This window comes from Mustela nigripes, chromosome 14, assembly GCF_022355385.1.
Source record: "Mustela nigripes isolate SB6536 chromosome 14, MUSNIG.SB6536, whole genome shotgun sequence".
NCBI lineage: Eukaryota > Metazoa > Chordata > Mammalia > Carnivora > Mustelidae > Mustela > Mustela nigripes.
The window spans coordinates 25224116-25248319 of record NC_081570.1 but is presented as its reverse complement, the minus strand read 5'-3'; the positions used below and the strand labels follow the sequence as shown (position 1 = coordinate 25248319).

General features: G+C 44.5%; 1 protein-coding gene across 1 annotated transcript in view; it reads left to right on the top strand.

Moving 5' to 3' along the window:
- The window catches only part of CSMD2 (CUB and Sushi multiple domains 2), a 611427-nt gene that overhangs the window by 313664 nt on the left and 273559 nt on the right, over window positions 1-24204 (top strand). Inside the window, exons 8-10 of the mRNA XM_059377195.1 lie at window positions 1635-1722; window positions 2426-2550; window positions 11805-11926. Coding sequence (XP_059233178.1) covers window positions 1635-1722; window positions 2426-2550; window positions 11805-11926 — 335 coding nt within the window. The remainder of the gene's footprint in view (window positions 1-1634; window positions 1723-2425; window positions 2551-11804; window positions 11927-24204) is intronic.

The window sequence follows — 24204 nt, the reverse complement described above, 5'->3', positions numbered from 1 at the left end:
CCCACCGAGCATCTTACTGGCCCCTTCTACCCCAGGACTCTTCAGTGGCTCCCCATCATTTTCAGGATCAGACTTAAACCCCTCAAAGTTTTGACCTCTAAAGCTTCACCTTCCACTCTTCATGACACTGGTACCCTCTCTTCTATTCTGGCCACACTGGGCAACCCCCAGTTCTATTTCCATATCTTCACTTCACCTTCCTATGTTCCTCTGTCTCCCTAAACTGCCATTCCTCTTTCATCATGTGTTCAGATCCTACGATCTCAGACGACTCATATTAAATGCCATGTCCTCCAGGCAGGCTTCCATGCTTCTCTCAGCAACATAAGACAGGTCTTCCCTCTCAGCCTCCCTACAGCTGCGACTTTCATCACTTCCCTATTGTGGTTCTACAGTTTGTTTGTTTCATATCTTCACTTGAATGGGAGCTCCTGGAAGACAGTGGTCACATCTGATATCTGACAGTTGTATTTCTATGGAGTCCAAAAATAGGGCCTTGTACATAGTAGACGCTCACTTAATACTTGATGTGTACCAATGTATGGGAATGAGTGAGTGGGTGCATGAATGAGGAATGGAGCCGTTGCTCATATTGTGGGACATTGAGTGGGTAGGAGGGACATGGGGTAACTCAGAGAATGTTGTTCCATGCTCCCTGTCATCTCTGTCTTGAGGGTGCAATTGGGACTGTGGGATGGGTGAGGCCTTGAATGGATAGTCCTCTGGCCAAGCTGTATGCCAGGCCCCAGCTCCTGGTCATCCCGAAAGCCAGGAATCCAGAGGTGGGAGAGAGCTTCAGCCTCATGAGTATGAGCATCTCGAGAACAGTAAACCAGCAGGGGCCAGAGGGTTTCTATCTTCTTCACTGGAGACAGGAGAAAACTGTGTATCTGCCACCCCCTGACCAGGCTTCTCCTTTGGAAGAGAGGACCATGCACATGGTTGTATAAACAGCACTCTGGTGTTGGCAAGTGTGAGAGCATCCCACCACCTGCCAGCACCACCACGGGGGCCATCTCTGCGTGGTGCTCTTGGCCGGTGGCGTTGGATCGGGGATGCACTGCTTCCTGCTTACTCAGCTTGAGACGTGTCCGATGGGAAGAGGCTTCTTGGCAGAAATAGCCACATTTGAGCTAACGGCCCTGCTTTGAACTTCAGACTGCAGCTTTCTCTTACATTCTTTACTGTTCCTGATCACACATCCACCTTTTATTTAACTTCCTTTGAGTCATTTCTCCATGTGGGGCTGAGGTTGGGGGTGATCATCTCATCTAGAGTCGCCACCCCCGGTTCCAAAGCACAGGGTGAGGAGGTCACTGGGGGGCTGAGGCCTGTCCACTTCTGGCCACTGGCGTGGGATGAGGGAATTGGGTGGTTGCTGGTTTGGGGTACCTGCCTCGAACCCCTATGCCCTTGATGAATTTCACTTGGACTTTGCTCACAAAGGAATTTGTCAAAAGCAGCTCCCCACCTTGCACACTCATGAAGCCTGAACCAGGAGACCCCACAACCCCACAGCCCCGCGGGGCAGGGCCTCATTCTGTCTCTGTATCCACCCCCCACCCTGAGCCACTGCCCCGGATGTGCCTTCCTGTGATTACCCATCTCTGTTTGTGCTGTTTTTTGCCTTGTAGTAACTCAGGTTGGTGTGTCCCAAGGGCATAATATGTGTCCAGACCCTGGCATACCTGAAAGGGGCAAAAGACTAGGCTCGGATTTCAGGTAAGACCTGTTCGGGAACTTTCTAATTGCAAAGAAGGGTGGCTTGCCTGGTTGGGGGGAAGACAAGGGCTGGCCTTCTTAGAGGTACAATGCAGAGGACAGTATGGGTTTAAGAATAGACACTTTTTGGAAAAGAACTGTGGCCTCTGGCATTCTTTCCTGGGCCAGTCCTGGGACCGGTGCCTGTAGGCTTTAGGGGAAGGAGAGAGCAGCAGACTGCTAGTGTTACCCAGCAAAACTATCCCTGGGCTACAGGAACTGCCCTCACCAGTAACGACGTGCCAGCGGCAGCTTATATCTCCATGATCTGGAGATCCTAGGGCCCCAAGATGGCGCATCTTGCAGTGTTTCTAATAATCAAACTATCTTCCCATAATCCTCCATTTTCATTAAAGTTTATGGGTACCATCCACCCACTCTTAGCTGTCCTAATTGGTACTTATCTCAGAGCATGGCTCTTTTGTTCACAAAGTCACCTTTTAACTCAATCCTAAGACCATTAAATGGTCCCCCCCCCCCAAAAAAAAAGATGAAGAGCAGACATTCCTCTCAGTGGAGATTTTAAGTGATACAACAGTGGAGTAGAGATGAAGGGCCAGAGGGAAAATAATGTTTGGCGTGGTGCTTGTGTGTGGAGCAGGGAAGGACTTGGGTGGGCCTCACAGACTCAGGGCTGAGCTCACAGAAACACCTTGTCTCCCAGGTTAGGATCCAGCGTCCAGTTCACCTGCAGCGAGGGCTATGACCTGCAAGGGTCCAAGCGGATCACCTGTATGAAAGTGAGCGACATGTTTGCGGCCTGGAGCGACCACAGGCCAGTCTGCCGAGGTGAGGGCGCCCTGGGAGAAGGAAGCTGGCCAGAAACCAGGATGGGCAGGGAGGATGGAGCCCAGCTCCTGGTCCCTAAGGGTACAGGCTTGCGTCCAGACTGGCTCACCTCACTCTTGCTGTGTTCCAGGCCTTGGGTTCTGCATTCATTGACTAACTTGAAACTACATTTGGTTAGCACCTTCTCTGTATCAAGGTCTGTGCTAGGATCAGAGGTGGGGATGAGAGACATGGCCTCTGCCCTGCGTGGACCTTACAATCAGGTGGGGGAGGCACATATGAAGCAGGTTGCTAACTTATGGCACAAATACATCTCAACTACACCTCACATGGAAGGGAAGTCACCTTGTGTAACATTACCTTGATTCCCTCCATTGTAACACATTTATACCCTAAACCTTCCATCTCAATGCCTTTGTTTCTTTCCACATGCTCAGTAATCCACAGACCTGTCACCTCGAGAAGAATGTTCTTAGCTAGGCAAGAATCATATGGACCATGATATCAGAAGGCTCCTCCATGGGATTCTTCTAACCTCACACCTGGGCATCTTGTTTTCAAAGACCCACCCCCCCCATCCCTAGCCATCATATGGCCCGAGGCTGGGCTGCTGGAGCCCCTGTCCCCGCATCTTAAAATAGTAGACCTGAATGTTTTCCTTCCCTGGGACAGGACAGCAGCTGCTTCTATGGTAGAGAAGCCCCTGGCCTCATCCCTCAGGGCAGCGGTAGCTGGCTTTTCATTTCCTCTGCTCTGTGTGCATCTCCTTTCCACTGTTTGTGCACATGACCAGAGCTCAGTTCTTGGTGCAAGAGTGCAAGAGTGAGCAGTCTCTCTGGAGATTGTGAATGAAGCCAACAGTTGCTCTTTTGAGGGCCCCTGTGGAAGAGAAGGTACATTGCCCGCCATAAATTTATGTTCAGTTTAAGAAGGAGATGCTTTGCCTCTCTCCAGGCTTATGTGCCAAGATGAAATTGATGCACAGAGAGGGGTCCAGGGGAAAGAACTTGGATGATGATTACACTAAGGAAGGGACAGATTTGGAGCTGAAACCCACTCCCTTTTTTAAAATGTGTTATTGAGTAATCTTGAAGAAGGTCATGAAAATACCTTTGAAAGAAGCCTCAGATGTATTCATTCTCACTCAACTTCGAGGTGGCCATGACCCACGATTAGTAATGTACTTTGTGTTCCTACTGATTGTAGCTATATTATTTCAAGGATTCCACTTAACTAATATTTTTAAAAAATCAAACAAAAGACCGAGTCTTAGGTATAACTCTCAGCTTTGCCACCAGCTAGCCATGGGCAGTTTGGCAAATCATCTGTTTTCCTTGGCCTTATTTTCTTACCATTTATATAATGGTACCTCCCCTAACCATCTTGTATTAATTTGAGAGTTATGAATATGGAAACATCTTGTGAATCAGAATGAGTTTGACAAGAAAAGGAGTAGCCTCACGCTAGAATATGGGCTCAATAGAGCAAGAATGCCTAGAATGGGGCCTGGCACATAGTAGGTGTTCAATAACAGATGTTGAATGAATAATTGAATGAATGAATAATCAGAGCAAACACTCCCAATTCCAGGGAGCCAAGAAACGAGCTATGTAGAAAGGCATGGAATTATCATGTCTGCGGAAAAAAAAGACCCTGGGCTAATCTATTTAACAAAATTTCTTTTGAGGAATCAGAGTAACATTGCCTTTGGACAGTAGTGGAATCTAGTCTTTCCCAAAAACCTTTTTATTGGCAGAAGATTCTTCTTTTAGGAAGGGTGGTGGTTTATGTGAATATGCCCAGGGAAGAACTGGCATTTTGGAAGGAAGTTCACAGTCAAGTTATCATGCTTACCTTTTTCTCCAGAAGTGTTGTGTGGCCCATTCAGGTTTTGTCCAGTGATTTTGACACACTAGACTCTAAATTCTCTGCCACCCTGTTAACTGAGCTTTGGGCTAAGCTTTATGCACCTGTTCTCCTCTCATCCTCTGCTTCTGGGAGGCAGAGGAAAATAGTGGAAAACAAAGCCAGACAGAACTGCAGTCAAATGCAACTCCCACCACTTTGTAGCTGGGTGTCCTCGGGCCAGTTCCTGCACCTCTCTGAATCTCTTTTTTGTCTGCTAAAAAGCAGTGATTCTAGAACATGACTATTCCTTGGCTTTACCTTGAGGCCTAGAGGAGGTGGTGGATTGAAAGTGCTCACTTAGAAATGATGCAGGAGCATCTGCAAGGCTCCCTCATGGCACCATCTGTACATGGCCTCCCCCTGCACCTCCCCGAGCCTGGGAGTACCCCCTCCTCAGCCTCCAGGGCTACAGGGTTTTAGATGCCAGTTCCCTGTCTGTCTTGGCCAGTCGTACCATAATCACACAGTTAGGGGAGGTACACAGACTTTGATCTAGATCACAACTCTGCTGCCTATATTAGCTTGCTGGCCCTGGGTGGGTTCCTGCCTCATTTTGAGCCACAGGGCCCTCATGAACTAGGAAAAGGAAACATCTCCTTCCTCATGCTGGTGACATTTAAACAAGCCATTTTATAGAAGGTAACCAGTGCCAACTGTGGTAGAGAGAGGGGCTTCTCAGCACAGGTTAGAATGCTCTCTCCCCCTCCTGCTTTTTCTCCCCTCCTAACCCCCTGTCATTGGAAGGGAGCAAGAGACAAGGCAAAGCCTCCCAGGTTTGGACTTGGATGACCTGTCGTCAGCTTCCCTGAAGGCTAAGGGCAGAGACAGAGATTAGATTCAAGGGTCCTCTCATTGTGGCAGTTTTGAAAGTTTTTCTTTTAATAATCTCTTGTTTTTAATTAGTTAGAATTATTATCATAATTGTAAATTTTTATAGAAGTCTAAGTGAACCCCACTTTGAGAATAAAAAGGGACAAAACTCTTTGAATTCTAGGATAGCTCTACTAATAAGCAGGTTATCAAAAGATCTCATTCTAAAAAGGATTTACCACTAATAACAGTGGTATTATTTTTCCTCTAATGCATTTAAAATATGATTTGATTTTAAATATTCATTTTCCACACAATTAATTCTGCTAAAACATGGGGCCTGGCAAATAATAGGTTCTCAACAAATGTTGGAGGATGACCTGAATGGATCGGTGATTGAAATGAGCGAACAATATGGGACTGTGCCTTCATTTTGGAATTTGAAATTAGGTATTCACAGGTTTTTCTTCTCTTTCCATCCCACCGAAGAATTAAGTTCCAAAAAGAAAGAAAGAAAGAAAAAGAAAAGAGTTTCGAATTTGATGTGTCCTGGACAAGTTTGATCATCCAAAGTAGACTGAGGGAAATTTGAAACCTACTAATCCTCTTCAACTCTAGATAGGAGCGGGTGCTAGAGTACAGAGCTCATCAGAATCATTTTACAGAGGGAGCCCAATATTTAAAAATCAGCATTTGCAGAAGCCTAATAATAAAACACAGATAATAATAATAAACAGATATTAGATAAAAATAATAAAATAGAGCTTCTTTCTTTGAAGTAGGGGCAAGAGATTTAGGGTTGCCCCTCCCTCACCCCTTTCAACAGCCCCCAAGCTACGTCCAAGGAACCCTGAGGCTCCAGGGAACACTAAACACTAAACCGCTTGATAGCATGGAGAGGACCAAATTGACAACCAGGAGACGTGGAGGCCTGGTTTCTTGTGCCCACAAATTGATGTTGACAGAGAATAGGAACCGAGTATCAGCCCTAGATCTATCTCATCGGAGCCATAAAGTAGATACTCAACAGAAAACCACACGTTATCCCTCTCCTTTGTGGAGAACACCCTTGTTTGCTGTACAAATACACATGCATGTATGTGTGTAGAGAGAGGGGCTTCTCAGCACAGGTTAGAATGCTCTCTCCCCCTCCTTTTTCTCCCCTCCTAACCCCCTGTCATTGGAATGCAAATGCAACTCCCACCACATACATATGCACACACACACATATATCGACACATACTTGTATATCTGTATAGAATAAAAGCCTTTTCCCTCCCTTCTCCTATGATCCTCTGTTTTGTTGGAGGGGAGGTAGGTGGGGGGATGGGGTAACTGGGGTGACGGGCATTAAAGAGGGCACATGATGTTATGTTATTATATGCAATGGGTGAATGACTGAGCTCTGCATTTGGAACTAGTATTGCACTATATGTTAATTAATTGAAATTAAATAAAGTAATTTAGTAATTTAAAAAGGGGAATAAAAGCCTTTTTGTGGGTAGAATACCTGACTCAGAGACCTAAATTCAAGTTCCAACCTTGCTATTAACATACCATATGGCACAGGGCAAATTACCAAAATGCTCTGCATCATCTCCCTCATTCTCATAAGACAGAGTGAAATGTGGAGAATATGGCACCAACCAGCGGAGTGAAACAGCATGACACTTACAGGTGGTTGTCTTTCTTCTTGGTGGCCATCACTGGATCAGTTTCCCAAGCCCACTCCTTAAGTACTAATGTTGTTCAGAGTTCTTTTTTCATCCCTCCTCTCCTGTCCCCTCCCCTCTCTCTCCACTCCCCCTAACTCCTACCCCAAATTTCCTTTCTTCTCCTTTGTAGTTATTGCCCCTAGGTAATATACTGATAGCTAAAATACATGCCTCATTGTTCCCCAAGACTTGTACCTATATATTTGTACTAATGATAAAGCTCCCATTTCTTACACTATTTGTATAAAGCATTGCAGTATGCATTTTCCATAATTTCTTTATAAGGAAAACGGCAATATTCACATTTTATGTTTGGCTCAAGCTTGGAATGGTCAGCCTTCTTGCCCAAGGGCACAAAGCTCATGGGTTGAGGTGGAATTCAAACCCTGACTCCAAAGGCTGTCTATCCTACTCAAAAATGGCACCTGGGCAGCCTTTGGAGTTAATATACTGGATTGAACCACACAGAACAACACCCTCTTCTGCACTTTTTGGCAACTTTTATTTTTGTTTAATTGTAAACTCGCAATTTACAGGAAAGGTGCGAAGAACTATACACTCTTTACCCAGATTTAAACAACTAATTTTGAGGACTTAATGAACAAGAAGGAAGCTGAGAAGGATCATTCAGAGAAGTAGAAGAAGAGCCAAGAGACACCATAGAAGCCAACAAATGTGAATTTCACAGAGAAGGATCAGTAGAATCAGGTCCTCCAAAGAGTTCAAGTGCAGCAAAGAGTAGAAAGTAACCACAGAAGTGAAGTGGCTCAACTGAGTGGCAAATGTTTGAAGTTACCTCTGTAAGAAATTGTCAAGGAAACTGAATAAAGACAAGGGAGAAGGCTGACCTGAGCTGAAGCTTCAATTATTATGGAAACTATGAAGCTATGTGGTAGAATTCATCAATGGCAAACATAAGAGTGTTGTGGGTATAGGGTATTGGTAAGGGTCTTGAAGTCCAGACTGGGTAGTGAAGGAAGAGCCAGGTAGAGATCAATAGGCAGGGTGAAATGAGGGAGACAGAGGGCTAGAGGAGCCTATGTTTTGGACAGCAGGTACCTTGAAACCAAGTCACTCTGCTGGGTACAGAGGCAGAAGGGCAAAGAGTAGGATAACAGAGTTTAAGATCTCATAGGTGGACTCTCATAAGTCCCAGAACAGCAAGCCCTCGCCATGCTCATGGACATGGTTGACCTTGGGCAAGAGTACCAGATCTCATGAGGAGAGCTGGCCTCTGAAAGGTGAAGGAGCCATCTCTCTGTTGGAACCAGAAGGGAAGGAGTAGATGAGCACTTAAGCAGATAGGAATTCAGATCTGGAAGGTGGAAAAGAGGGTGTGCCCACCAGATGTCCTTTGTGTCATCCACAGGACTGAAGCAAGATCATCAACTGAGAGTGAGGAGAGGCAAGGGGAAGGGTAAGAGGTCTGGGGGCATGGAGAGGGTATTTGTCTTTGAGCAGAGCATAGAGGTAAATGGAAGAGTCACTGGGTAATATCTAGGATTCTTTGAGGTGGGTAATCATGAATTTATAGTGGTGTCACTCTTTCTACTCATGTGACTTTTTTCTAGCAAATCTTGACTCTATGGGGGCAGGCCTGGAGAATGTAGGTTGAGGGGTTCATCCATGATTGCTGTCACGCAGGCTGATGAAAGGAAAAGGGAGCAAGAGACTTGGGTAGATTTGTAAGAAAATGATCAAAGTGGTGGACTAGCTATGAGATCTAAGTTGGATTAAGTATAGAAGAGAGGAAGGGGAACTTACAGCTATAGAGACAACATTGGTGTCAGTGGGGTGAGGTCTCAATGAAGATCAAAAGAGAGTTCCTCTGGGGGTTTTCAGCTAACATTTGTGGAAGGAGATACTGGGAGGCAGGAGAAAACCCTCCACTGCTGAGGACAGCAGGGAACATACTTGCTTGAGTGGGGAGAAGGAGCCAGCCTTCAGTCCAGGCAAGAGTTGGAGTGGGAGGTTCTGAAAGATGTTGCAGCTACTAATTGGGGTTTGTCTGTCTTAGAATTGGTGATGGGGACATGGTTCAAGAGGCCTAGGGAAGGGGCAAGGAGGGAGGTCAGGAGCAGGAGAGGCGAGGGAAGGCAGCATGGAAGAGGGTGGGAATAAGACTTGGGGAGGAGGGAGAAGACCAGAGGCACTTGCATCTGGAACTGCTTGCTTTCTGGTGCCAAGCTGTTTCCATGCCAGAACTGGCTGTGGGTCCCCGTGGTGTCTCCTGAAGGTCCCCTGGGTTGCTGTCTGCAGAGCTTAGGCACGGAAGGTACTGGAAAAGTCTCTCCTAGAAGTTATCCAGAAGAACATTTGTTGGGAAAAGGCAAATAGAGAAACACAAGCATGTGTTTAGTCATTTATTCAGACGTTGTCTGAGCACCTTCCATTTTGCTAGCCTGTGTGGGTGACATCGATGAGCTATCCATCCACTAGTAGGATCCCAGGGACTGGCTGCTCAAGGGATGTCTGTCTGTCCACAGAAACCCCTGACCCTACCCAGACAGCAGAGGCAAAAAGCAGTGCTCCGTTTTTATTTATTTATTTATTTATTTTTTAAGATTTGATTTATTTGACAGACAGAGATCACAAGTAGAGAGGCAGGCAGAGGGGGAGGGGGAAACAGGCTCCCCACCGAGCAGAGAGTCTGATGTGGGGCTCGACCCCAGGACCCCAGGATAATGACCTAAGCCGAAGGCAGAGGCTTTAACCCACTGAGCCACCCAGGCACCCCTGGTGCTCCTTTTGAAACCTATTTTAAGGTGCCCCATGTTAACTGCATACACGCTGTACTATTTTATGTATGCCCCTCAAAGCCCTTCAAGTGGTAAATGCCTTTTTGACCTGTTCTAATGACCTTCAGCATGTTTCAACAATGCAAATACCATCTAATTTTTAGAAACAGGTGTGAGATGAATTGATTCTGGAGGTGAGGACCTTTAAGGCAGCAAAACCTGACCTTCCAGAAGAGGTATAAATGGTGCTTGTGAATATTAGGAGGAATTCCCTGCAGGGCTAGGGTTCTGAATCCACAAGTCCCCTTTGCAAAGGTGGGTGAGATCATGGTTTTGGTTTTGACGGTCTTTTTCTAACTTGCATACTAATGTCACTACCCCCATTTTACAGACGATGAAATCAGAGAGGCTTTCCAGCTTAACCAGCAAATGGCTTTCAAATACAGAAGGCTGAGCTGGTAAACCCCACAGCCTATGCTCTCCTTACCATGGTGAGCTGCCTTCAGGCCCACTTGACTACTTGACTGTATCAAGTACAGTCTGAATCTTAGTCGAGTTTCCCAGCACAGAATTATAGGCACAGTCAGTTGTACATGAAGGGAACAGAGGAAAGGGTTCCTCTAGGGCTTTTTTCAAACTTGACTCAACTGCCATTGGAGCTCCTGAGGGAGAAGATCTTTCAGGTATAAGACTGGGGCCAGCCACCAGAAGGAACGTCCTTGCTGACAGTGTTGACCCAGTAGAGAAAGAGCAGTTGGGAGCCAGCAGCCTCTTACAAATAACCCTCTGAACGCTACTCTGCTTCATTGTGGCTGTTTCCACACCTGCTTCCCCACCTTCCCGCTGGCCCTTTCAAGAGGAGAGGTTGTGTCCTAGATATTTTTCTCTCCCCACATTCTTCCTGGCCCATAACAGTCACTCAATATATGTAGGAACAAGTGTAGGAAATGAGCAGATTAATTATGGCCAGGGGCTGTGGAATCTGCTTCCCAGTTCCTCCAAGAAGGCTTTCCCCGGAAAGGTTTATCGTGGCCATTATCCACCTGCGGAGAGGAGCCCTAGGATGTTTTGCCCCATCAGAGGAAACTAGGTTTGACACCACTTTCATTTTATATACTTAAGCTTGTTGGGTTTGCTCACTATTTCTTTACTGTTAGGTACTTTGCCTACAATTAGGATAAATTGCCATGTGGGCAGCAACGGGACAGACTCCTAGAACTCTTTATTAAAATAGCTGAGCGCTAACACTGAAGAATGATATGGCCAGAACTAAAGAGCACGTTTTTAAAGAAGGCAAACACCTAGGTACAATGTAGTACCTTAACTGTTATCAATCACTACTTAATCTAATTAGTTTAGAAGCTATTTTAAAGAGCTTAATTAGATTAAGCTGTGATTGATAACACTTTATATCTACTTGAGTAGAGTACTTCTTCTAATTCACCTTGAATCTTTATGCTTCTAGTCAAAAGCCTGTTACAGACCTGTGCTGAGGGTGGAGAAGGAATTGGGAAGTACTTGATTGGCACTGAAATCACTCTGGGTGCCTGGCATCAGGGCTGAGCTGGGGGCCTTGACAGTGTCTTTGGGTGCAGGCATTCTGAGACCTCCTAGAGTGGCTTTGACAAGGACATCCTGAGATTGTACTTCAGGAGGCTGAGAACAAATGGGGGAAACATACAGGTCAGAAGAACAAGGGGTGAGAAGCTCAGTACTCCTATAGGTGTCTGGGACCTTCCTAGCTTTAGGTCTATATGAGTACTACTGGCCCACACCATCCTGGGGGAGATGAGCTGCTCAATCACTGTGGAGTCGGGATAGGGAGTCTTGCTTAGCCTAACCATGGAAGTTCATCATTGCCTACAGAGCAGCAGGTGAGGACTTGTAGGTCTGCCTCTCCACCAGTGTTACCGGAATTTGACTTTCCTTTGAGGCTGCAGGGAACTGGGGAAGGAAATAAGAAGTAGTAATATCTGGGATGGGACTGTACAGACTCCAGGCTCTTCTGGCTGGAAGTAGGAGGGGGGATGGGAACCGAATGTAGTCTAAACTAAGATGCTTGCCTTTCATCTCCTCCCTGCAGCCCGCATGTGTGATGCCCACCTTCGAGGCCCCTCGGGCATCATCACCTCCCCCAATTTCCCTATTCAGTATGACAACAATGCACACTGTGTGTGGATCATCACAGCACTCAACCCTGCCAAGGTAAGGCTCCTGGGGAAGATGGGGAATATCCTGTGGGCAGGTCTGGCTTGGGAACAGTTGGTTTCCAAGGGGTTTCAAACCCAGAACTTGGTGGTGGTAGATTCTCTGCAGGCTATTCTTAAAAATTGTGTTTTATTAAATTTCAGGTAGTTAAAAACATATTTGTAGAACATAAGTAAAATATAAAGAACATCAATACAACAAACAATTTCATAGTCATCTCCCAACTTAAGGGAAAAAAAAAATACAAACATTTACCTTAGTGATACATGTCCCTCAGCAACCCCATTCCATTTCCTATCCCTCAGGTACCTTGATTGTGTTACTTTTTGTTCCTCTGCTTTCTTTATAGTTTGTGTGAAAATGTGTATCCTTAAAAATACATTGTTTAGTAATCCAGTATTTGAACTTCATAGAAACATATTCATATCATATATATTCTTAATCAACTTCACTCAAAATTATGCCCCTAAGATTTGTCTGTGTTGGTGTGTATATTTTGCCCTGTTATATACGTCTCTTCACGTTATTTTACATTCAGTTTTTTCCTGCCCTTTTGTTCTCTCATAAATTTTATCTTGCCAAGATCCACAAAACAACCTGTTAGAATCTTTATTTTAATTATACAAAAACTACAGATCAATTAGAGAAGAACTGATACCTTTAGGATACTGAGTCTTCCCATCTATGAGTATGGTATATCTATTCCCTTAGGGCTGTCAGTAAACTTGCTTAATTTTTTTCTATTATAGATCTTGTTTGTTTCTTAATATATGTTCTTTTAGGTATCTTATATTTATTGTTACTGTTATAAATGATATCTTTTAAAACTTCATTTTCTCCCAAGTTCTTGATAGTATTTAGAGATGCAATTAATTTTTATTATCTGGTTTCTTAATACAGCAACTCATAATAATTTATCTGTGAATTACTTGGGGTTTCTATAAAGGACAAAGAATGATACTTTATTTCTTCCTTTCCAGTCCTTATGCCTTCTCTTTATTTTTTTCTTACCCTAATGTTCTGGCTAGACCCTCCAGTATAATGTCAATCATTGTGATGATGGTGGGCACACTTGTCATTGTTTGATGTTAAATAGAATGTTTTTATCATTAAGTATGATCTTTGCTGAAGTGTTGTTTTTTTTTTTTTTTTACTTATGGTTCCTTTCTGACTCTAGTTTTCTAAGTGCTTTTATTGTGAATAAATGTAGAGTTTTATCAAGCACCTTTCTATATCTGTTGATATCATTGTGATTTGCTCCTTAATTTTCTTAATGTGGTGAATTACATTGGTTGATTTTTCTAATGTTAAACCAACTTTTCATTCCTGGGATAAACCCAACTTGGCAATTTAGTATTAGATGCTTAAATAAGCATCTAAGTGTTATAAATGCTTATATTTGATTTGCTAATATGTTGTTTAGTGATTTGCTTCCATTTTGTTAGTGAGATTGGCCTTTTTTTTTTTTCATATTACCTTTGCCAGATTTTCTTCAACAAGATATTGTTAGCCTCATAAAATGATTTGGCAAGTGTATCTTCTCTATCTATCCTATGAGGTTAGTAGTGGAGGTTGGAATAACTTTTACCTTAGAAATTTGGTGAAACTTTTCAGCAGAACTATTTGGATTTGGTGTTCCTTTGTTGGAAGATTTCAAACTATTGATTTAATACTTTTAATGAATAAAGGACTATTAGATTATCTTATTTTTCTCTTGAGTCCATTTTAGCAAGTTTTCAAATTTATTGGCATAAAGTTGTGTATACGATCTCTTGCTATATATATTTTATTCCCTCTTTTATTTGTAATTTTGTATCTCTTTTAATCAATATTGCCAGAAGTTTCACATTTGTTATTCTTTGCAAAGAACCATTTTTAGTTTTGTGAATATTTCTTTTGATATATTTACTTTTTACTTTGGTACAAATTTCCCTCTAAATATTTGGCTACATTCCCACAAATTTTACAGGTAGTATTTCTCTTATCCTTCAGTTCTGAATATTTTCCAATTCCATTATTCCTTTATCTTTCAACAGTGGGTTTTGTTTGTTTGTTTGTTTGTTTGTTTTAATATTTATTAATTTCCAAATAGAGGATTTTTCTGGCTCTCTTTTTGTTATTGATCTAAAGCTTGTGGTCAGAGAATATTGTCTGTATTTGAATCATTTGAAATTGGTCAAGATTTTTAGGATCAGGAATGTTTTTAGGATCAAGAATGTCATTTTTCACATATATTCCTTGTGTGTCTGAAAAATAAGTTGTACTTTGCAGTTTTTGTATTCTAATATCTTCATTGTATCAACCTTGCTAATTGTGCTTATATCTTTTATATCTTCATTGTTTTGCCTTCTTTATCAAGAGAGAGCATATTAAAATCTCCCATATTAAAATTAAAATTAGGTGGTTTGCCTAATATTCCTTGAAATTCTGTCAATTTTTGCCTTATATATTTTGAGACTGTTATTAGAGCATGCAAGTTGAGAATTTTATATCTTGCTGGTGAACTGAACTTTTTCAAAAATAGTTATTTAATGACTCTTTTTACCTGAAGTAATGTTTTTGGCCCTAAAGCTTTTACTACCAATTGTTCCATCAGGTTTTTTTGTTTGTTTGTTTTTTGTTTTGGTTTAATAAACCATTCGTGTTCTCTTGCTTTCAACATTTCTATTTCTTATGCTTTATATATGTCTTGTGTATAGCTGGATTTTTAAAAATCTCCTCTGACAATTCATCCTTCAACTGGAAAATTATACCATTTAAATTATACTATCATTTGTATTTTTTAGGGTTACCCTATATGTCTAGTGTTAATATGCATACTTAGCAAAGTCCAATGTAAGTAGTAATTTTATGTTCCCCCTAAAAAGTCAGAGGTCTTAGAACACTGACTTTAATTACTCCTTCCCAATTCATACTCTATGGTATGTGTATTTTCATGTTGCCTTTCTCTTGCTCACAAGTAATTATTGCTCTTGTTTAATAAAACTAATGTCCATTTAGATTTACTCACACATTTACTGTTTTGTTCACTATTTCTTCTTGCATATTAGCCCTTCTCTTTGGAATTACTTTCTTTCTGTCCAAAATACATGCTTTAGAATTTATTTTCATGTTAATGACAAACTTTCTTAGTTCTTGTTTGTTTTAAAATGTCTGTTCTTCCCTTGTTATTGAAGGAACACTGCTATTCACTAAGTATTTGATTCTTGTTTGATAATTGTGTTCTCTCTGTACATGGAACTGTTATACCAATGTCTTCTAGCTCCTATTGTTGCTATAAGTTTATTGTCATTCCTTTGTATGATATTCTTCTGGCTGCTTTTATGGCCTTTTCCTTGTCTTTATTGCTCTGCAGTTTCACAATCAAGTGTCTAGTTCTGGGTATCTTGGCATTCATCCTGACTGACTTCATGAAGCTCTGGGATCTGTAGATTATATCTTTCATTGGTTTGGGGGAATTTTTAGCCATTGTCTTTTCAACTGTTTTCTCTTCTTTATTCTTCTCTGCTCCTGAACACCTGACAGGACATGTTAATCTTTCTCACTTCATCTTCTGTGTTTCTTAACTTATATAATTTTCTCTCATTCTTTTCACTATTTATCTGAGCTACATCTAACCTCTGTTGAACTCATTCACTGAAGATTTATCTTAATTTCAAATAGCACCATTCATATTTTATGAGATCCTATTTGTTTTTTTTTTTTAAAGATTTTATTTATTTGTCAGAGAGAGAGAGTGAGCACAGGCAGACAGAATGGCAGGCAGAGACAGAGGGGGAAGCAGGCTCCCTGCCGAGCAAGGAGCCTGCCAATGTGGGACTCGATCCCAGGACACTGGGATCATGACCTGAGCCGAAGGCAGCTGTTTAACCAACTGAGCCACCCAGGTGTCCCCTATTTGGTTTTTTTAAAAAAGTGTTCTTGATCATATTTTATAGTACTTTGCCTTCTACTCATATGTTCCTTAATTCTTTATGTTAAACGTATTTATTTTATATTCTGTATCTGTTAATCCCAATATCTGAAGTCTTTGCAAGTTTGATTCTGTTGTCTGTTGTTTCTCACTTCTTGCCCCCCAGAGCCATGTTTCCTTCCTTGTCCTGTCTGTAATTCTTGACTATGTGGTTAGAGGCATAAGCTTTTTCTGTGAGACTTCTTTGAGAGCTGGGTAGAGGTGGTTTCTCCCAGAGAGAGTTTACATTTGCTTCTTCCCAGTGCCTGGGGGCATTATCAGTCAGAAACTTCTCATACTAAATTCTCGGTATGAAGGTTTCAACCCACCCAAGTAATGTGCAAACATGTGAATGCAAACTTATTATGAAAGGGTCTCAGAGGAAGTTTTCTGTTTGCTGTACACTCAGTGTCAAGGTCTCAGATAAGTAATCACCCTCCAGATCCACTCAGAGGGCGTTAGTGGCAGATGAGAAGGAAGGCAGTCTTACTTCTCACTAACCCTCACACTATGGGTGCAGCTTTAATTAGCCCAACTGTATTCAGGGAAGTCATACTACAGTCCCCACTTTTGTGGGTCCTGACCCTTGTCTACTGTTCCCTTTTCTCCACAAGGCTCTGAAAGCCAGAGCTCTACTTCACCAGTTTTTAAAAATGCACTCAAAGCCAAGGCCAGCTTCCTGCTCTGAGTCACAGGATTTGGACTCTGAGTATTCTTACTTTATTAGTCTGCCCAGGCTGTCTTAACAAAACAAAATAGTGTGGCCTTAACAAGGGGCATTTATATTCTCACAGTTCTGGAAGCTAGAAGTTCACGATCAAGGTGCCAGAAAATTTATTTTCTGGTGAAGCCTCTTCCTAGCCTATAGATGGCCTCCTTCTGACATGGCCTTTCCTCTGCATGCACTCAGAGAGAGAAACTCTCTGGTGTCTTCTGCTCCTCTTAGAAGAACACCAATCCCATCGGATTAGGGCTCCACCCTATGACCTCATTTAACTTTAATTACCTCTGTTAAGGTCCCATCTCCAAATCCCATCACACTGGAGGTTAAGGTTTTAAGAACCAAGACTGAAGAATCATATCTTCCTTCCTGCAGACATCAGGAAAGATGCATAATGTGGTCCTAATCCTAGTCACTGACCCACAGGAGAGATACAGGTGTGTCTGAGGACTGCATGTCCAATCACCCTTGTAATGTGCTCCTCAGTGAAAAGCCTAGTCTCTCCAAGTTCACAGTATTTCTTATGAGATGAGCACTCACTCATTCATTGACTATAGATATGATCTCTGCCCTTGAGGAACATGTACATAGGAAAGATGACAGGCACTTAAATAAAAAACTAGAGTATGGGTAAATGCTGATGGAGGAGTGTCCAGTTTGCTATCATAGAAAATATTGGAAGGGGCCACTAACTGGAATGTCAGGGAACTTTTCACATTCGAGCAGGGTCTGCAAGGATGAGTAGGCTTGGAAATCCGTATCTGAGTGGATGCATGTGCAAAGGCACTGAGGTTTAGAACAACCTCTCAGAACTAAAAGGAATTCAATATGTCTGGGTCAAGATGAGGATGGAAAGTTCACTGGACCCAGATCATATGGAACCTATATATATATATATATATATATATATATAACACTGGTTATCCCGGAGGAGGAAATAATAAAAAATAATCCTGTTATGGAGTACTATGCCTCCATCAGAAAGGACGAATACCCAACTTTTGTAGCAACATGGACGGGACTGGAAGAGATTATGCTGAGTGAAATAAGTCAAGCAGAGAGAGTCAATTATCATATGGTTTCACTTATTTGTGGAACATAACAAATAGCATGGAGGACATGGGGAGTTAGAGAGGAGAAGGGAGTTGGGGGAAATTGGAAGTGGAGGTGAATCATGAGAGACTATGGACTCTGAAAAACAATCTGAGGGGTCTGAAGTGGCGGGGGGGTGGGAGGTTGGGGTACCAGGTGTTGGGTATTATAGAGGGCACGGATTGCATGGAGCACTGGGTGTGGTGAAAAAATAATGATACTGTTATGCTGAAAATAAATAAATGAAAAAAAAAAACAACCCTGTTATCTTTGGCTTTGAAGTTCATGAAATGAGCTTTTCTTTCTCTCTCAGGTCCATGCCCTCCTCCCCTACTCTTCCTCGCCACCCCCCCATCTGCCTTGCTTTTACTTCTTCTCTTGTATAGGTGGATAGACTTTCCTGCTCAAACACAGCGAGGTTCACATAAAAATCAGATTATATATAGGTCTCAAGTTCATACTGAGGAGCTGCAAAAGAAAGGCAGATGTGTGCAGGTAGGACACGAGTCTGGGCTTCAGTTCTGACTGCAGAAATTCCATCAGTGTGTCTTCTGGGAAGCCCAGGTGAGAGGTTCTGACAGGAGTCAGCCCAAGGGCCCCATGGGGGCAGGGCTACACCTGAGGAGCTATCTGACATGGGGACAGAGCTCCTCTGTCAATCATTAATGTATTCAAACATCTGCCATGTTCCTCCTGTGCCAAGCACTGTCCCTGCTTTCAGGGTGCTCTTGGGGAGTCTAAACCCATTGTGACATGATACATACACAGACAAAAGGTGCTGATGCAATGCTGTAGGAATGGAGGAAGAACCAAGACCTGGTGAAATTAAGAGGGCTTCTCAGAAGAGGAGGTATTTGGACTGTGTGTCAAAGAGGGACAGAAACTTGCCTAGAGGGGAAGGGAAGGCACACTGGGACTGGTGTGTCCAGACAGAGGTCTGAAAGGACTGCATGTGTCTATGAACCAGGAGTTCAGCATGGTTGAAGCCAGGGCTGCCTGAATGGGGGACTAGGAGGGGAGTCCCTCTGTGTGCTTTGCTGTGAGGCAAGGGGATTATTGTTTAGCACACAAGCTTGGCTGGTCACAGCCACCAGCATGCCCTTTCAAGGTATGGCTCCAGGCACCCATCCCAGATCCACAGAATCCTATCTTGGAGGAAAGAGTTCTGGAATTTGTGTCTTAAGTTCTCTCCAGGTATTTCTGAAGATTAGAAATAGTACTGTTTTTCAGAGTCCATAGTCTCTCATGATTCACCTCCCCTTCCAATTTCCCTCAACTCCCTTCTCCTCTCTAACTCCCCTTGTCCTCCATGCTATTTGTTATGCTCCACAAATAAGTGAAACCATATGATAATTGACTCTCTCTGCTTGACTTATTTCACTCGGCATCATCTCTTCCAGTCCCATCCATGTTGCTACAAAAGTTGGGTATTCATCCTTTCTGATGGAGGCATAGTACTCCATAACAGGATTATTTTTTATTATTTCCTCCTCCGGGATAACCAGTGTCCTTCTTCCCTTTGTGCATCTGAAGAATTGGGAAATCCCTCTCTGGGAAAATGATTGCTTGCTAGTGAAAATGCCAGGAACACATTTGTTAGCCCATTTGCTCACTCAGTTATTCATTCAGCTAACATTGACTTGTGCCCACTCTGTGCTGGGCCTTGTATGAGATGCTAGCTGGCCACCAGAGGACTTTCCTCTAAGTACCCCCAAGCCCATTCCTCATCACCCCTTAATGGCCTCCTCCAAGTCCTCAACCTGATTCTGTTCCTCTCACAATTGTCCTCACCTCACATCACCTCTGGGCATTCCTCTCTCCCCACACCTGGCTGTGATCTTGGTATCCTCACACCCCCTCTTCTGTTCTTGAAGGCAAGCCCTGGTCCTCCTCTAGCCAGGACTTTCTGTGGCCCTCATATTGTTCCATCTGTTTGCTTCCCCAACTCCAGCACCCATCACACTCTATGGTGTTTTCCATAAACTCATGCATCTCCTCTTCTAGACTGTGGGATCTCTCAGAGCAGTGGCCATGTTTAACTTGCCTATTGTTGCCTCTCCAAAACCCAGCACCTGGCAAGTGCATTTTAACTATTGAATGACTACATGAATAAATGAAATCATCAGTCAGTGAGTAAAGAGCCAATGAATGGATGAACAGGTTTACTACTCTCCTAACTTAAGGGGCCATATAATAACAGTGTATAAGCCAGATGTGGCCCAAGGGCCATGGTTCTCCAACCCCTGAAAATTCCAGAATATCTGAAAGTTTTCCGTCTCTGCCCTGAGCTTTCTTTCCCAGCCTCCTCAAGGGTGCTGGAGGCTGTCATGTTTTAACTCCTGAGGTTAAGGTCAGCTTCCCACTGGCCTCCCCTCTTCCCCACACTGGACCTCAGCAAGGTCCAGCCAGGAATCATTATGCAGGCTGTGCCCAAGAAAAGAATATTCCCTTCCTTTCATGGAGCTAATGGTCAAACTGACAGCAGAATTCATAAGCCAAGGCTGGTTCAGCCAAGGTCAGCCCTCAGGGGCTCAGAGAAGTGCTCTGAGGAGGAAAAGGGGAAATGAGACTAGGGCAGAGCATTGTAGAATGGAGCTCTAACTAGCTAGGAAAGCCATTTCAGCCTAGGTTGTCCTTGCCAAGGTGCTAAGCTTTATCCTGATGGAAAGATGAAAAGTCTTTCTTCAGAACCTGTAGCTCTTAGGCTGTGATTGGCTATGAACTACAGAAAATGCCTCCACAGAAGCTGAAACAAAACACAGTTTATTTCCCCATATACCAAAGGTCCAGAGGTGAGGAGTCCAGGGCTGGTTTAGCAGTTCCTTCAGTGTCTCCAGCACCTTCGGGTTTTCCCTCTGCCATTCTCTGTGTGCCATTCTCTCTTCTCATGATCACAAGAAGGCTGCTCCAGCTCAGTCCTCACATGTGCATTCCAGGAAAGCAAGGAGAAAGAGGTAGGAAAATCCCATGAGGGCTCTTCAGCTGTGTGTCATTGCCCAGAACCCACTACTTAGCTGTCCTTAGCTCTGAAGTTAGCTAAGTATGTTGTCTCTCTCCAAACTCAGAGTTCTGTTAAATATGGATAAAAAAAAGGGAGAGACATTGAAAAAACCACTGTCCATGTCTGTCACAGAATCCCAAAACATGAAGTAGATCAGAAGGAACTGCTTTGGTAAGAGCAGGGCTGTACTGACTCTGGCTCCTGCTCTCCCTTGGTTCATGGCTGCTTAGGTAACTTTATGTAACTTTGGGGTACCTGGGAACCCAGTTTGAATCTCGCTCTATGCCAGAGGTCAGCAAACCTTTTCTGTAAAGAGCCAGATAATAAATATTTTAGGCTTTGAAGACCATGTGAAGTTTTTGTTACACATTTTTCTTTGTAGTGCTTTGTTTTTTTTAAACCTTTAAAAATGTAACACTTCCTAATTCAAGGGACCATATAATAACAGTCCATAAACCAGATGTGGCCCAAGAGCCATGGTTCTCCAACCCCTGCTCTAAAGGATCCTGGGGCACAGAGTTTGGGTACAGAGTGAAGGATGGCAGCAGAGACTGGGAGCCCAACAAGGAGGCTCTTAGAAAAATTCGGTCTCTGGACAAAACTGTCTCAGGTTAGGTCTTTTGGACTCCAGCTTCAAAAAAAAAAAAATGCCTGTGAGCTGTCAGATCCTCTGCAGCCTCCCCAAGACATTGGGCACAGGCTGGCAGGCCCAGGATCTCAGTCCTTTGGGTGATCTCAGGCAGTGTTCAGGAAGCAAGGGCTGTCTCCAGGATCCAGGGAGGGCACTCCCTTTGCTGTTGCTCCCATCCCCCACTGTTCCAGGAAGGCAGCTATATGCTGAGGCTATGGTCTCCAGACCCCTGGCCCTGGCCCACCCCCCATCCCCACACTGTGCACCAAACACAAGCTCAGGCTCCCTCGAAGCCCTCCTGCCATTCCCAGGCCTGGGAGTAGCCTCCCGGCAAGTCTCCCTGCCAACAGTTCTCCCTTCCATGCTGAGGTGTAGCTTCCCCTCGTCTTCACCATCAAGTCCAGCCCATCCATTCAGGCCCGCCAGGTATAAGCCAACTACAGACTCAGCCAGGCTGTTCTCACCCTCCACCCCTCTCCTGCTCCAGCTGCCTGCCCTACTTTTTGCTCCCAGTTCACCGCTCACCACATCTCCTGCACGGAACCCCCACCCTTCTCCATCCTGTGAGGCCCAGCGCACCCACCTCCTCCACATACCCCCTCTCGTCTCCCCCTTCCTTGTGATCCCCAGCACTCACCGCCTGCCCCATGCTCTCAGCTTTGGGATTCTGTTCTACATTGCTAGGCAAGTGAGATAACTTCTGGGGAACAGCTGGCTCGGTGCTTGGCACATGGCAGATGCTCAGTAATTACATCCTAGATGATGGGTTCATTTATCCCTTTATCTGATGGGTGTAAATTGGGTATCTGAGCCATGTACAAATATGCCTCTTTGATCACACCTATTTCATGTGCTGCCACTCTCCTTGCCTCAGAAAGACACTTTGCGAGTTTGATTGATCTGCATGTCAGTTAATGAGTCATTATAGGTTCCTGCCTTTAAACAAAGGCCAAAGAGAGGAGAAAAAAAAAATGAAAGCATCAGTACATGGTGCACGGGGGGACTGTCCCAACACTGCAATGTTATGTCTGTCGTACAGTCTACTTGGTGTAATTAGCCCCTGCGTTAGGGTCAGAGGCTCTAAAATATTGTTCACATCAATGGCTGCTCTGACCAGTGATGTGAATCATTTTATGGCTCTGGGTTCTGGCCTTCAAAGCAGTATTTTCCCATCATAGACATAATAATCCCACACTCCCTCTTTTGGAGGTGGCTCGCTGAGCCAGTATCCTTTGCCCCGAGGCTGGCTGCAAGGGGGTCATGGTGGCAAGAGGGTGCCTCCAGGACCATCACTCCCTGCAGAGACCAGGCCCCTCCTCCTGCAGAAGGCACTGCACCCTTGCACTATTTTATACGCATCAAGTGTTTGCCAGGCTGCTGGGATTCAGCAAAAGAGCTTAGGGAAGGTTTGAGAGGGTCAGTTGTGGTCCCTACCTGGTGGACCCGAGACCTCGCTAGAGCTGCTGTGAGGCAGTGAGTGGCAAAGAGTCTGGCCTCTGGCTGCTGGTGAGGCCCAGTTCTACCACTCAGCTGTGTGATCTTAGGCAAGTGGCATAACATCTCTCTGCCTGGGCTTTTCCATTTGTAAAATGGAGGTATTTGTAGTTGCGGTTGTTGTGAGTTTCCCTGAACTGATGTGTCCTAACTGCCCCAAACAGTGTCGAGCATGTGGTAGAGGGTCCATGCTTGTAAGAGAACTTGATCAAGAACTAGATTAAGTGTCTCAAAGAATCTCGTTGACTGGGAGTCAACAGGCTTGCCCCTCTGGGCTCAAACTAGTTCATTGCTTGATTTTTTAAATTGTGTGCATGCTGTCTATGGGTACATTCATGCTACAGCAGCATAGGTGTCTGCACAGGGCAAAATAATTACTCTGTGGGCCTTTACAGAAATGGTTTGCCAGTCTTTGTTCTAGACAGTAACTCTGGTGGGGGACCGAGGGCCTAGCCATTGTTCCATGCAGGAAAACCAGAAACGGTTTGGAAAACATTCTCTGGTTCAGCACTATCTAAGTCCCTGGACTGTGGCTGGTACAGTGACAGGCAGGGGCATCAGAGGCAGGAAGACTGGTCCCTACTCCCCCTACCCCCCCAGAAGTTCCCGGTGTAGTGGAGGAGCGGGTAAACAGATTAGTACCAGAGCGGTAGGTAAATGCGGACCCAGAGGTGAGGGAGGGGTATGGGAGCACCTGGTGAAGACAGGGCCTGGGGGAAGAGACGTTGCTAGCAGAGCCAGCAGGGAAGGAGGGGTCTGTGCAAACCACAGTTGGAACTGGCCAGTATAAGGGGGTACCCAGGAGCTCAGGGAGCCACACTGACTTGCAATGGGGAGGGCCACAGGGAGCAGATACACTGGGCCCCTCAGTGTGTGTCTGGCTTAGAGATGGTGATGTCAGGACAGGACCAGGACCAGGGAGGGTGAGAGGGGAAGGAGATTCCGGGCCGAGCAGATGGTCCTATGGTGATGCCATGGGCCATCAGGGAGTGAGAGGGGTGAGCTGGCCTAAAATGGGACAACCACAGGGGTAAAGGCATCCCCACTCACTGCTGACTGTTCTGTGCCATTCCTCCTTCCTAACACACCCCAGCTGTTGCCTGCTGCAGGCCTACCTCCCCACTCCCCCATGTGACTGCCACAGCCCAGAGATCGCTCTCCTTTAAAGCATCCTTTAACCTTTCTTCCAACCAGTGCCACTCATCTCCTCCGCTATCCTGTTCTGTGCTCGCAGGTGTTCTTATACAGAGATGCTCATAAGAACGCCATGCCCAGTATGGAGGGGCCTCGGACATGGCAGCTGGGCTGATGAACCAGTGTAGCAGACGGTGGCTTCTGAGGTCCCTGAGGGCACTGGGGGTGAGGCTGTACCAGCACCCTAGCA